The sequence below is a fragment of the Ochotona princeps genome, chromosome 10, assembly GCF_030435755.1.
Source record: "Ochotona princeps isolate mOchPri1 chromosome 10, mOchPri1.hap1, whole genome shotgun sequence".
NCBI classification, from domain to species: Eukaryota; Metazoa; Chordata; class Mammalia; order Lagomorpha; family Ochotonidae; genus Ochotona; species Ochotona princeps.
In genome coordinates this window covers 34,891,226-34,906,788 of record NC_080841.1, presented here as the reverse complement: position 1 = coordinate 34,906,788, position 15,563 = coordinate 34,891,226, and the positions used below count along the sequence as shown (strand labels likewise).

The 15,563-nt window shown below is 45.5% G+C and overlaps 1 protein-coding gene across 1 annotated transcript in view; it reads left to right on the top strand.

Moving 5' to 3' along the window:
* The first annotated feature begins 3,216 nt into the window (after positions 1-3,216).
* ST8SIA6 (ST8 alpha-N-acetyl-neuraminide alpha-2,8-sialyltransferase 6) overlaps positions 3,217-15,563 on the top strand; it is a 119,759-nt gene continuing 107,412 nt past the window's right edge. Inside the window, exons 1-2 of the mRNA XM_004578581.2 lie at positions 3,217-3,409; positions 3,876-3,974. Of these exons, the coding sequence (XP_004578638.2) occupies positions 3,309-3,409; positions 3,876-3,974 (200 nt within the window). The 5' untranslated portion in view covers positions 3,217-3,308. The remainder of the gene's footprint in view (positions 3,410-3,875; positions 3,975-15,563) is intronic.

The window sequence follows — 15,563 nt, the reverse complement described above, 5'->3', positions numbered from 1 at the left end:
AAGCTCTGTTTTGCTTCCAGTTAAAGCTGTAGAATCCACAGAGAGGACTAGGTGGCCTTGTATTTATTTCTCTTGTTGGTATGTGTCTCTGACCCTGACACAAAACCTGTTTGTTTGGTGGTCTGGCCTACTTGGTTTCCAAGAGGCTGTTACATTGGCCTCTTTCAGGTTAAGAACTTAGGTTTCTAGGAGACTCCCTTCAAAATTGAAGTGTTTTAGTTACTTGGGAAAGTTAAGCCGTGAAAGCCTTTCAAATATTGAGCCAACTGAAAGCATTTTTATCAAAGTATTTTCAAAATGGTGGACCCTAATTATTGCTTTTGGGAGAGGTCTCCAATCTATGTTAAAGTGCAGGAATAGGCCATTGAGCCACCCATGACACCACTGTGTGGTTTATGCTTTCCTAATGTTCCTCAAGGGCCCAAAGCCAGGAGTTTCCTTACTGGGGGGTCTGCTTAGCAGGGGCTTATGTCATGGACCATGTGTGGCCAGGATGGCTTAGGGCTGAAAGAGTTGACACTTCCAAACAAATCACTGGAAAGCCAGACTCTATCACATTGCCATAGAATCACTCCCCTGCCATCAGTGAGCTACTAATCACTAAAAGTGAGATACTAGCCCACATGATCTAGACCAGGTGTCTGTGTCAGTTCCACTGCCACAACAAAGACATTGGTGACTGCAGTAGAAGCATCCTGAAGTTTCTCTTCCTGGCTGGCAGATGGCAGCCCTTTTCCCGTGTCCTCTGATTGCAGAGGGATGATGGAGAGCGAGAAAGCAAACGTCTTCCTATCACCTTATTTACAATATTCCTTAATACAGATGTAGACAACATGGCATCATATTGAAATGTGCAAAGTATTGTAAATCATTATATTTTATTACAAAACATTCCAAAATGCAAATTAATGAGAAGTGGTAGCAACAGGTTTATCAACAATCAAGCAGTACTCATTTGTCTCATAAACTTGCAACATGTAATTTGCATCTTAAACCCACAGATTTAAAGATATGACTGACTTTTTAAAGATTTATTTATTTGGAAGACCAAGTTAGAAAGAGACACTGAGATATACTTCATCTGCTGATTCACTCTTCAACTGGATGCAAAAACTGGGACTGAAGCCAGGAGCCAGGGACTTCTTTTGGTTCTCCCATGTGGGTGCAGGGCCCAAGGCCTTTGGCTAGCCTTCATTGCTTTCTGTTAGCAGGCAGCTGGCAAGGAGGTAGAACAGCCAGGACAGAAACCGGGATGCCAGCGTTACATGCAGACAGAGGCTTAACCTCTTAAGCCACTGTGACAGCCCCACGATCAATCTATTTAAACGATGCTATTTTGTTATGCTATTATGCCATTTAAATGCTATTTTATTACTCGTAGGGTGAAGTTATGTATTTTATGGTAATGTATGATTCCTATGAAGCAGGAATACAAAAAATAAAGACATTGTTAACAGACTCCCTCTTAATTCCTAAGAAATCATACTTGGACACCTCAAAATCAGTGAATCAGGCATTCTCCCCCCAAATTAAACTTCTTAAGAATATTTTTATTTCCTCCTGATTGTGTGGGGACAACACATTTACCTCCTCCCTTGTTCCAGGAAGGATTTAAGGTCATTTAGAATACAGACTCATCTCGTGTGCGCTCCGGCCTCAGGATTCTGTTCCCATCACACTGGGGATCAGGGTTTCAGGACACAAATTGTAGAGAGAGCACAATATTCACCCACTGCAGTGACTGGAAAAACCTTAGGAGTGGAAACTGTGGCATAGCACTTGGGACAGTCACATCCCATGTCTGAATGTCTCCGGGTTCCCATCCGGCTCCCTGCTAAGGCACACCGTGCAAGGCCGTGGGCGTTGGCTCAAGGACTTGCCTTCTGGTCACTGAGATGGGAGCTCCAAGTGGACTTGCCAGCCCCTGGCGTGGGTATAGCTCAGCCCTGGATGGTGAGAGCATTTGTGGAGTGAAGTACTAAATGGAAGACGTCTCCCTGCTCTGCTTTTCAAAAGAAGTTAACAAAACAAGTCAAACTTAAAAAATCATTTAAACCCACCGAATTGCAGTTTATATGAGCCAAGCAAGGTTTATGAATTGGGCAGCGTTCTGCACCAAGGCAGGATGCGGCAGCCCCGCCCAGCAGAAGGAAACGCAAGTTTGTCTCTGCTGACATTGAAAGCAAGTGGACTTACCCACCCGATGGCCAGCAGCTGGGGGGCTGCTGGTTTGAGTGTGGAGTGCTGATTTGGCTGCCTGTGATTGGCCCAAACTTCCGAAACTGCGTTCCGCTTCATTAGAGAGGAACTCAGAGCACCGGGCTAGTGGCAGGCTAGGGGCCGCTAGCTTCCCGTGAAGCACAACCCCTCCTCACCCCTTCCCAAGAGCTGGCCTGTTGTAGGCTACTGGGATTTCGTCACCCTTCCTAATTCGGCCCCGGTCTACAAAAGCAACCTCAGGTCTGGTAGTCACTGATAATCCCAAGGAATGGGGCATAGAGATGCCCATGAAAAGATTGATCACAACAGGCAGTGTGCTTGACACTGAGGACTTCCCGTTCGCGGCATCGATTATTTGTCCCTCAGAATCTGCTCCTCCTCGCTGCCCCCAGGCCAAGTCTCCAGCAGCCTTTTGGTTGGGAGGGCCCGGCCGGCCGGCTTCCAGAGTTTCCAAAGTTTCCAAAGTGGGCCTCGACTCCCCCCGCTCCCGCCCCTGAGGTCTTAGCTTTCCGGCGCCGCGACGCCTACCGGCTTGTGGGGCGAGTTGAGTGGGATGCCCGGGCTTCCGCGGAGGCACTCGAGAACCTCAGAGAAAAAGGTGAGGGCGCAGAAAAGTTGGAGCCCAATCAGCGTGGGGTTGCGCTCCCGCGCCCCAACCTTCAGGTGACCCCGCGCGGCGGTAGCAAGCTGAGGCAGCTTCGGCGGCGGTGGCGGCAACGACCAGAGCCCGCAGCGGCTCCGAGCGCCTCCGGGAGGACAGGCGGCGAGCTGGGCGAATTGTCAACCGCCAGCCGCGCGCCGCGCTCGCCGGGTCCGGGCCGGGGGCGAGCCGACAGCCAGCCGGGACGCCGCTGCCTGGCTCAGCGCCGAGACCGCGCTGGCTGGACTCCGGGGGCTCCCCGGGCGTGACGGCCGTGCCGCGCGCTGTGGTCGCCCCTCGCCGCCGCCTTTAGACACGGGGGCTGTGAGTGGCTGCGGCCGCGGTGGCGGCGGTGGCGGCGGCGGCGGGAGCAGCGAGTCGGGGCCGCCCCGGCTGCGCTTCACCCCGGCGGCAGCGGCGGCGGCGGCCACGGCGCCCGTGGCTCAGGATGCGGCCGGGGGGCGCGCTGCTCTCTCTGCTCGCCGGTCTTGTGCTGCTGCTGTTGCTGCGCCTGCTCTGGTGCCCGGCCGACGCGCCTGCCAGTTTCAGGTAACCCTCCTAGGCGGCCCGCCCGCCAATCCCGCGCACCCAGCTGTGCCGGTGCGCCCCGCTGTGCGCCCGGAGCCCCGTAGCGCAGCGGCTTTCTTCGGGCGCACGCAGACCTTGGGGAGAAGCCGACGGGCAGCGGTGGCCTGGGGGTGAGTGTGTGGGGTCGCCGACAGACGACCCTGGCACCGTGCAGTGACCTGCGGGGGCGGAGAGGGACAGACCTGGGGTGCTAGGGCCACAGCGCACAACGTTGCCGGCGAGGGAGTTGCAGAGCCGGACCTTACCGTCGGGTCTCTCCTGTCTCTTGCTTTCCCTGCCTGCCCACCCGCAATGCCTTTTTTTTGTTACCTCGGGGTTGGGGACCCGTCCCGGGAGCCCCAGCGAGACTCTTGAGCAGGACGCTCAGCCTGCCAGTCAGTAGATCCCCGCGGGGTCTAACAACTTAGTTTTCTCCCTGGCAATGCAGGCTCCTGGTGGAGGAGAGCAGGGAGAACGTCCATGGCAGCTTCGCGGCGTTGCGGACTCTCGGGAATAGGGCAGTCCCCTTGCCTAACACCACCAACAGGTACTGAGCGCCGGGCGGCGGCCGGGCAGGGGGCTCCGGGGTCGCGGGCTGGGCTGGGGGGCTCAGTTGCCCTTGCGTGACTCGCTTGGCTGATCCACCTGGCTCGGCTCTTTGGAGCGGGTATGAGTGAGGGTGTGTGAGGAGGGCAGAACTCTGCGCGGTCTCGCAAGCCTGTAAAACCTGTTCCTCGATGTGGCTGTTCTCGGAACCAAGGAAGCCACAGCAGCAGCTGCACTTAAAAAATGAGCACCGAGTCCTCCTCTCCACAACGGTGCGAGGGAAACCCCGGAGAGCTGCAGCTCGGCCTGACTCCGTGGGGGGATTTGGCTGCTTTGCTTTTGTTCTCTCTGCTTTAAGGAAGCTCAGTGTTAAAATTCAGCTTCCGAGGATCGGAATCCTGTAGGCCTTCAGTGTTCTGTCCTTGATGAGAAGGGACTAACACATTTTCTGTAGCATTCGTATGGGTGTTTATCCCTCGGTGCAATAATTATTTGGGTTTTGTATTTTTTGATTAGCAAAGTGAAAAACAGCTGAGTGCAGAAAGTTAAATGAACAGGAGGAAAACACAAATCAAGTAATGCCTAGTTTCTAATCTTGAGTATGAATACTAGCAGTCCCACAACCTAGAGACTATATTGAGGTTTGTTCTGGTCTGTATTTTTTTTCACGAGTCTGATAAATGTAAATACATTTGAGAAATCTAGTTGAGATTAGAGTTTGTAGTTGTGTTTTTGTTTTTTTCCACTGAACAAAGACCTGTGCATGTCATTGACGTTTTCTTCCCAAACCATTACTTTTGATTGCTACAAAATTCGTCCTGTGAGTGTGCCATGGTCTGTGTAACCATTTCTGTCTCTACGCACTGACTTGTTTCCTGACATTTGGCTTGCTGTCAGTAATTCTGTCCACTGTACCCTTGTACGTGAATCTTCATCTTGAGTTCAGACTGATAGAAGTTGGGCCATTGAGTCAAGAAGTTTGTGTATTTGACGTGGTGAATTGCATTGCCAAATGCTTCCCAGCAGTGTTGAATCAAGTTTTGTTTTCATGCGCAAGTGTCCTGCGTTGGACCTCAGCATTATTATAGCAATTCTAATGCACCCTTTTCTTGTTTTCTCTCCTATGGCTTCCTTTTGCCCTGTGCGAACCTCTGTGTATGTTTGGCTCCCTCTGATCTAGCTCCATTTGATCATACAACTGGAGGTTTCCTCCTGTGAGGATTGGGCAGAGCTTAGGAAGGGTCTAGAAATGCCTGGAAGAGTACCTGAGATGAGAAATGCCATTGCCTTCCACAAGCCTCCCACTGGGATTTTGCTTTATTAGAGGGGCTAAGAAGTCCTGGGGTAGCCAAAGCTTTTGAGGAAGAATATTGGCCTGCAGTATTGTTTGATGCATGGTGTATACTAATAAGCAGTTTACCTTTTCCCATGAGCTGATGGAAAATTCTAGTATTCCTTAAGTGTTTTTTAAATTTCTAAATGTGGCTCATTTTATTTTTTAAAAAACTTTTACCATACTAGTGTTTTTTTAAAAAAATGTATGAAAATAGATTGAAAGACAAATGTTTTTACATGTACAGTATCTTCTTAATGATTTGTGATTTTGATTATGTAGCAGGGATAAAGTGTTTAATTCACCATGCTCCTTTCTTGTAGATGGAAACTGTAATTTCTTTGCTGTAACTAATCTGATTTGCTTTTGTGAGCCCCTCATTCTAGGTGAGGATGTTCGCAAGGATTAGGGTGGCCAGCATTTAAGGAATTCTTGTTTTTTAAAGATTTATTTGTTTTTATTTGAAAGTCATAATTGTAGAAAAGAGGGACAGAGAGAGAGAGAGAGAGAGAGAGAGAGAGATATTTCCATCTACTGGTTCACTCCCCTAATAGCTGTAATGACCAGATATGGGCCAGTCTGAAACCAGAAAGCAGGATTGTTTTCCAGGTCTCCCTCTTGGGTGCAGGGGCCCATAGACATGGGCCATTTTCTGCTGTTTGCCTAGACCATTAAGCAGGGAGTTGGGTGGGAAGTGGTGCAGCTAGGACTCTAATTGGAGCCCATGTGAAATGCCAGGTTGTTGCAGGTGGAGGAACACAGCACTAACCCCAGGAACTGTTCTTAGGGATCAACCATGATCTAAATGTTTTGCATATAGAAACTCACTTGAGCCTTAAAGAAGACAAACTTATTATTGTCCTTTAATGGACAAGGGAAAGAAACAGATTAACTAACTTTCCTGAAGTCACACTGTTAAAAAAAAAAAAAAAAAAAAAACGTGGAGTGAGGAATCACACCCTGCCTGGTGAATGAATCCTTACTTCCACATACTTTCATCTCCAGGTTGTGTTGAATTTAGTATGGGCTAGGAACATGGCCTGTGTGTGAGCTTTGATGTGACAGTACAAACCACTCTTTCTGGGACCATTTTTTCTCTTGGGGAGCAAATGCACCCGTGTCCCATCTGCTCACTTGATGCCGACATTCATGAATGTGCAAAGGGTCATGCAGCCATAGAGCGTAGCGTGGGGATTTGTGATCCTGGCACCCTCTGACTCTTATAATCTCCAGGTTGATTGGATCCCTTTTATTTTCTGGTGTCCGGACACCCTGCTGATGGCCAGACATCAGGTTTGCAGTTTATGGTTTGTCTTTTTCCTGAGGATATGCATCTGCTGGTGCTGCCTGGCTTTCCTGGCCTCACCTGCACTCCGATTGATGTTACCTCTCAGACATCTGATGGAGACTGCTGTTGATCCTCTGCTGAATGTCCCTGGGCAGCCTTTGCTACAGGAGCAGCCAGCTCCTAGTCCTATTCAACTATTGCTGGGCTCCACTGAAGCCATACCAAAACCCCTGGGTTGGTTCAGGAAGCTTCACATAAAGGCCTCACTCTGTAAGTAAATTTCAGAATGTGTGACAGTCTATGACGTGATCTGTTCCAGAATCCTAACTGGAGGAGGAAGAGTTCGAGTCCTTTCTGTCCTTGTTACTGCCACCGCCTTTTTCTTGCCATACCCATTCCCTCTCTTTCTTCCTCACCCGCTCTTTCTCCCACTCGCCCTCAGCACTGGGGATGTGCAGGATTCTGTTTCATGTTCCCTTGTCCTGATTCAGATCTCCAGATATCTGATACAAGCATAAGAATTGATGGTAAATTGGGGGAATCAGAGATGAGGTCCTTGTTAAACTCAAGGAGCCATGTCACTCAGGCATGTGATTGACATGCTAACAGGAGAGTAAGAAGAATTTGGAGCATCCTCTTCTGTGGCTACAGCAAATTCTATTGTGTTTGCCTATGTGGGATATTAATGTGTTCGTTCTCTGCATTCTTTCAGTAAGAAATCTTAATCTTTCCACCTGCTCCCAAAGGGGGTTTCAAATGGACCAAGGGAAGGTCATGTTTCAATAAGTCAGAAGGGGAAACTATGCTGATAATCTTTAAAATATGACTATTATAATAGGCACTTTCTGCTGCTCATAAGCTTTGTTGAAGTTTGTAATTGGTTGACTTGCTTTTCAGACAATCAAGTCTTGAATTTATCTCTTAATTCTGATGTGTTTCTGCATTCAGTTTCCTTTGCATTAATATAACTTTAAAATACTTTTAGTGTCTTTAAGTGAATATGATTCATTTATAGTATTTTCCCCTCTCCTCTGTAATAAAAATATTTAAATACTATGAATTTTCTTTTAAATGAAGCTTTGGATTTGTTAGGTTTGTGTATATGATTAGGTTTTTTAAAAAAGCACTTTCTGAATTACATTCAAAGGTTTTTTTTATAGTTATCTAGGAGATTAATTTTAAATTTCCAAGGAATTGGAATCCTTTCTCTTAAGTTTTAATTTACTTTTCTTAAATAATATTAATTTTTGATCACAAATAAAAATGTAACACACTGCTGCAATAATGTTATGACTGAGTTGCTGATTGTTCCATGATTGATCATGTGAAGCTGAATTGTGAGGTGTATGAGCTGGCCAGTGCAGACCTAAGGAACTAGTCGATTAGGCGTTCCAGTGTCTCTCCATGGGAACCATGTCATGGCACCGGGTTAGCATCTTGTAATGACAGCTGTTCCTTAGACCTCTGTGGTGATGATCTTGGATTAACAGTGGTGACTGGCTGCTACTTCCTGGATGGCAGCAGCTTTTGTTTAAGTTGCTTGGTTAGATGGTGCTTGTTGGGTTGGCCTGCTGTGAGTTTGTTGGAGGTCTGGAGACCTCATCTCTACTTGTCTGTATGAATAGATTCATCTCCATTCGCCAGAGTGACCTTTCGCTCCGCTTGCAGTGATCCCTTCTCCCCGCAGAAGGACCTGGACTTCTCTGGGAGTGGCTGGGCAGAGAGCTGCGGTCAGTTGTGTTATGTGCTGGCCCGCACTGTTGGAGAGTGTGCCATTGCAGAGGTTTTGTGGTACATTTTCAGATGAACAAAAAGAAAAGGAAAATCACCTCTCAACACCCCAAAGATGCCTACTGTTCATATTATATTACCTTTTCAGTGCTTCATATGCAGATACCTTGTAATTTTGCTGTGCATATTTTGATGTGTTAGTAAAAAAAAGAACAGCTGAAATTTTCTCCATGCCATTAGTACTCTCTGTACCATCATGTTTAGAACATGGCATTAGAATGTTTGCATGTATTCTAATCTATTCTTTCCTTATCTATATTTGGATTCTCTCTCTCCCTTTTTTTAAAAAAATATTTTATTTTATTTTATTGGAAAGGCAGATATACAGAGAGAGTAGGAGAGACAAAGAGAAAGATCGTCCATCAGCTGATTCACTCCCCCAAGTGGCTGCAGTGGCCGGTGCTGAGCTGATGTGAAGCCAGGAGCCTGGAGCTTCTTCCGGGTCTCCCACGTAGGTGCAGGGACCCAAGGCTTTGGGCTGTCCTCCACTGCCTTCCCAGGCCACAAGCAGGGAGCTGGATGGGAAGTGGAGCAGCTGATATACGAACTGGCACCCATATGGGATCCCAGTGGATGCAAGGTGAGGATTTGGCCACTAAGCTATCGCCCCGGGACCCTCTCTCTTGTTTCTGGTGTTGATTTAATCTCTAATAAGAATGACATCAGAGCATTAAACACGTTTCCTTATTATTCAGATTAATTCCCTAGAAGTGCAGTAGCTGTGTATCAAAGAATAAATGAAATTTTATAACATTACCGTGACTTGTTCAGTAATTTATTGCAATAGTTGCTCCAGCTCTGCCCCCTTCAGCAGTCTCTAAATTTTGACAATTGACCCAAATGATTTTCCAGTGTTATGTGTTAGAATTTTATGCAGTTTTTTCTAATTTCAATTTGCTCTCTTAATTTGCTTACCATACTGTTTTAATTTGTAGTATTTTTGTTGACCATTTGTATTTTTCTTTTCTAAATTGGCTTTTTGTTTTATTGCCTATTTTTAAAAAAAGATTTATTTTTTTCCATTGTAAAGCCTGAGTCAGAGAGAGTAGGAGAGGCTGAAAGAGATATTTCATCTGCTGGTTCACGTCCCAGACTCCACTGCTTTCCCAAACCATCTGTATGTGGAATAGCCAGGACTTGAACCAGCACCCATTTGGGATGCCAGTGCTGCTGGTTGAGGCCTAGCTTGCTATACCACCATGTCAGTCCCAGAGAAATACTGTTTAATTTCAACCAAGTGTTGCTTTAACATCAAGAGATATTGTATAGAGAATCTTTGGAATGCAATGATAGTCTTTCGTTAGATATTCGAGAACTAATTCTCACTTTTTTATTCATGGATACTGAATTTTTGGATTACAACTTTGCTTTTTATCCCCATTTTCTGCTTTAGACTTTTGTAGACATTTTTCTCAATTGTAGGCATTTAGGATCCTGAAAAAGAAACAAAGGCAGCATGAAATAATTTTTTTTCCAAAAGTAGTCCATTTCATTGTTTTTCTTGGATCCTGATAGAATTTATGTTTAACCTTGTGAAAATTCATGATACTCTGTCCACAGAGCCCCTTGATTAATTTTGTCTTTTTTTCACCTAAAAAATTTGGAGAGGCAGATACACACACACACACACACACACACATACAGAGAGAGAGAGAGAGAGAGAGAGAGAGAGATGTCTGTGGTTATCATTGGTTCATACCCCAACTATCCCTAACGGCCTGGGCTGTACGAGCTCATAGCTAGGAGGCAGGAAGTGACTCTGCATTTCCCACAAGGGTGGCTGGGACTGAATTACTTGACTTTACCTGCTGCCTTCCCGGGTTTGCCTTAGCAGGAAGCAGGAATTGGGAACCAAGCTGAGACACAGTGCAGGTACTCCACTGTGGCCTGGGAGCATCCCAAGTAGTGTCTTCATTACGATGGCATGTGCTTACCACTGAAAACATCTTTAAAAAATCAAGTCCAATTATTAAAAATTCAGATCAGGGTTCTATTATTTTTTCATGCATTCCACATATTCTGGCTTTGGTAAGGTGGATATTCATGTTAACAGCTGCCAATCTTGCCTCCTCATCACCCACATCCCTTAAATAATTTCATTTCTCCTCCAGATTTCCTTTTTGTCCTTTTCCTTTGCCTTCTGGGATGGCAAGTTTTTCTTATACATTGCTGAATTTGTTTTGATAAGACAAAATAGGAAATGGATGTTATCTATAACAGGAAATCAAGTACATGTTTATTATTTCTACTTTTGGCCTGTACCTCATCGTATCAGTTCACATCTCAAGAAGCATTGAAGTGAAGTTTTAATGCTCACATTCTACTTCTTCTTTCATGTTTTCTTGTACATTAGTGTAAAAATGAAGTAAATGCTTCTTAAAGATTTCTGATATATTTTTAAAGATTTATTTATTTTTATTGGAAAGGCAGATGTACAGAGAGTAGGAGAGACAAAGAGGAAGATCTTCTGTCTGATGATTTACTCCCCAAGAGGCCGCAACGGCCGGTGCTAAGCCAGGAACCCGGAGCTTCTTCTGGGTCTCCCACACAGGTGCAGGGTCCCAAGGCTTTGGGCTGTCCTCGACTGCTTTCCCAGGCCACAAGCAGGGAGCTGGATGGGAAGCAGGACTGCCAGGATTAGAATGGAGCTGGATGGGAAGCAGGGCTGCCTGGATTAGAACTGGTGCCCATGTGGGATCCTGGTGCATTCAAGGCAATGACTTAACCACTATGCTATCACGCTGGGCCCACTATTTCTTACTAATATTTTTTTTCAAAAGTATGATTTTTTTTTTCTGTGCAGTGTTCTCTTCCTACCTTATAGCATGCTTTCGTAAGTTTTAGGAGTTTTGGTTTGTTTCCTTTTAATTTACATATTCCTCAGTGAGGACTGCTGTCACTTGCATGATGCTCATAATAGTGAAGGCTTCAGGGCTCCTTGTGCTCCTTCTCAGGGCTGAGAAGTTCCCCTTGGGAGAGCGTATGCCAAGGGAGCGCCTAAGCCACAAAGAACATCAGCAAGCAAACAAAAGTTTGTGGTAAAATACACAGGATAAGGAGTCTGTCTTGTGCCGTGGACTAAGCCAGTGCATGGGATAGTCACATTCCTCCTGAGAGTACTGGTTCAAGTCTCAGCTCCTCCACTCTGGAATGGCGGCCTGGAGAGCAGCAAAGGGTGACCCGAGTGCCAGGGCCCTTACCATCCACGTGGTAGACATAGTCCCTGGCTGGCCTGGCGTGGCCCTGGCTATTGTAGGTATTTGGGGAGTGAGCCAGTAGGTGGAAAATGTCTCTCTCTCTGTCTCCATCTTTCAAATAAATAAATAAACAAACCTTCAAAACACACGCACAACATAGAATCGAATGGTTCAAGCTTCAGATACTAGACCTGAGAAATGTCTATTGCTCTTGTGCCTGTCAGAAAGCTCACCTCTTTGTGGACTTCTGCAGCTGCCAGTAGGGGTTTTGGACAAATGGCACATAAAACCCATTGGGGCCTGGGCTCACCTGGTGCTCCTGGTGCTCCTGGTGTCCCCCCGTATCTGAGGGTATGCTCACCAATCGATTCTCTTTCTTGTACCCTGCGTTCCGGTACTGTTACGCTACATACTGAAACATGAAATCAAGCTGTCCTCTCAGGATGAGGAGGAAGGAGCAGCAGCCTCTCCCTTGGCACGCAGAGGACCCTTCTGCCTCAGGAAGCAAGCCAGGAGTCTTCCTGTGTGGGACATGCTACCCCATTTTCTGGTTGATGCAGGCTCTCAATTCCCAGGTGAAACAGTGGCAGGAGCCTCGGAACCTCTCTACTGTTTTCTCCCTGGACCCGCTGCATTTTCTGGCGAAGACTGAGATCAGCTGCTGGTAATCCCTTTGCGTGGTTTCCTATCCACTCCTGCGAATAGTATTTCCTCCTCCAGGCAGAACAGATGCCTTTGTGAGACAGCGAATATGTTGCCATACCAGTCATTTTGTGTTGACTGGTGTACATTGGTAAGAGTGTAAATAGTCTGGAAGAGAGGAAGCCAGTTCCTATTTGCTGTCAACTCTCGTATCCTGAAATTTGTTACAGTGTTTTATTGGACAGTTTCTGGTGTATATGTTCAGGCTGGGATAGTAACTGCAGGCTGCAGAAAATACATGAGTGTGAGCTCATGCTTGGAGAATGGCCCATGTAACTAAGCATAACTCTGGAACAGTTTTAAGAGTTCCCCTCCCTTCTCTCTCTCTTTCCATCCCACCCCCAAAATATGAAAACTGTTGGATTTACCCTCCAAGAACAGCTAAAGCTTTTCCACTTAGATGTTTTTGCTTTTAGAAATAATGGTGCTAATCTGTGCCTTGATTTTTTTCAAATTCGAACTACGTTTAAGCTGCCTTGCATCTACTTGGAAAACTTTGACATGATGCTTGACATCTCTCATTGTGCTGCTCTGTTCGTTTCCTAATTCACTGTCTTCATTGCAGCCTTTCTCTTGAAAGCTCAAGGAGGTATTTCCCCAGGTTTTTCTCCACTGTCACTTTTCTCCTCGTTTTCTCCTTTGGAAAGTGGGTTCTTCAGCTGTCAGTTTTTGGCACTGGTACCTGTGTTATCTCTTGGGCAGCCCTGATTTGGTAATGCTGTTGGGCACATTAGGCAGGATCACTCCCTTGCGTCTATAGATGCTTTGCCAGGTGGACAGGGAAACCAGGGGGAGTTCGATGAACGCCAAGAAGTGCCTTGCTCTTCCCTTTGTTTTGTGGAGTGGGTGGATGAGGAGGGCAGGAATTTACAAAGAAGCAGTATTTGAACAGCCCGCCTCATTACGGTGGCCGTTGCAGGTGGCACCTCGTTTTCCGTCACACTCAGTGAATTTCACTGCACACTGATAGCGTTTTCATTCGCAAAACCACTGGGGTGTTTCTTTCTGTGAGTTGGGAAGTAACCCAGGGCAGACAGCACTGTTCACACACAGGTGTATCAAAGCTACAGTGGTTACATCTCGCTTTAAATTGAGCTGCCTGGGTGTTTTCTGGTTGTGGATATGGGTTTCTAATCCCTTTAGTAGTCACTGTCCTCAGGCCAGCCAGATCTAGGTTGCATTTAAAAGAAGACTGCACTGGTTGGCAGAGGGAATCTTCTAGGGGTGAGGAGAGAGGCATAAGTGGTTTAGGGCAGCAGAGATAATGAGATAGGAGGCTGGGGCACAGCAGGTGGCATATGAAGAGAAGAGGAAATGAGTATGTCTCTGCTTTCACCAGGAGGAAGGAGACCCTACATTTGGAGTCCCTGGTCTTCAGCATAGCTTTGGCTCAGGAGTCCAAGGGTTTGACAAGCTCACAACTCAGGGCAGAGAAGTCCTTTAAAGAACCACCAATGCTTTAGGTCAAGTTGAGCCAAGTATTGCTGTTTCCTGCTACCATACTTTCTGGGTTCCTTTGCCATGAAGAGGATGGCTATTGGCATGCTATTTATGTGGAGACACAAAAAGTCAGCCTGTCCATCTTTTTTTTTTTACACATTTTTAGATTTAAAAATGTAGGTGTGTTTTCCATCATGCAGTATGAATGATTTGCACACACTGTAGTTGGTGATTTTGGAGAACATTCTTATCCATGGGCACAATTGTTTCCAAAGATAATTTTGTAGGGCACAACCTGTGCTTTTGCAGTTATTGTAAAATAATTCCCATTATCTTGTTCTCATGTTGATAGTTATTGTAAAATATTCACACAGTGAGATTCTGTGACATATAGTTTTTAAATTTCAGTATTGCAAGAAATTAAGGTTATAAAAAGATTATTAATTTTGCACGTGATTAAAGTGTCTCATTGGTTGCTTCGGTCTCAGTTGGAACAACTGGAGGGCATGCAGTGTTTTTGTTGTTAACGTTATTGAGATTGTTTTTATTGAGATTTATGAAGAGAAAGAGAGATAGAGGGAGAGAGATCTTCCATCCATTGATGGCTGCAAGGGCTGGGGTTGAGTCAGGCTGAAACCAGGAGATGGAATCAGGAGCTTCTTCCAGAATGTCTGTGAAGGTGGCGGGGCACAAGCACTTGAACCCGTCCTCTGCTGCTTTTCTCAGATCATTAGCAGGGAGCTGGATTGGAAGTGGAGCAGCTGGGACTGGAACCAGTGCCTTTGTGAGATGTTGTCATTGCCTGTGGTGCCTTTAACGGCTACCCAAAAATGCTGGTCCTTCCGCTTTACAATTTGGTCTTATTTGGACATTTTTTCTGTTTCTGACTTGGAAACACATGTAATGTTACATTTTCCCCAAGTTTTCCCCAAGTTTTTCTGCCTTCTATGTCCTCATGCAATAGTCTGTGGTTTTAGCGAGGTCCATGCCTCATCTCTCATCACTGCATCCTCACTATGGTGGTTTCTTCAACAAGTAAAATGCATTTTATAAAGAAACTATACAATTGTACGCCAGAAATACATTTTGCACCCAGATAAACATACCCTTTAATTCTATTTTTTTCTCCCTCAGACTTTCCTCCTATAATCCCCAGCACTAGCCTGTTGGAATTTGAAGCCTCTCACCCTGGCTAGATTGTGGTAGCAGGATTTTAAAGACATACTTTCCTACGGTGCATTGCGAGACAGGCAGATGGGGAGGTTTCCATGGTAAAATAGCAGTGGTGATCAAACTTGCCTTTGCAGTTGTATGCTTATGTGTGAGCAAACAAAACAAAATATTACACTTGGAAAAGGATGAATTAAACCTGCGGGGTTGAAAACTCTTCTATAATCATTTCTGAAAGGGAGAACAGGTGTGTTAAGGAATTTGAATAATCAAAGATAAAGTCTCTTGATACTTAGAAATTTTTAATAAAAAGTTAAGGATTAATGATTATACACCTTTTCAGTCAGTATAGCATCCCTGCTTCTGTGGATTTTGAACACTTTGAAAAGCCAAAGATCAGTGGAAACTTTTTATAGAACTGTAGCTTTAGATAAATAACGATTAAAAAAATTCATCTCCAAAGCAAAATTCAGTGTCCTTCAAGGTTATGCTGGACCACTGTGGGAAAGCCCTTTTCATATAAAAGTGACTTGTCCAAAGCTAGGAGATCTCCATATGCAACAATTGATTTTGTAGCAAATTACTACTCATGTATGCAAACCTTAGGGTGATTTTGTAGAGAAAGCCAACAGAGCAGAAATAACCTTGATTGGATAAAATTTTGAGCAC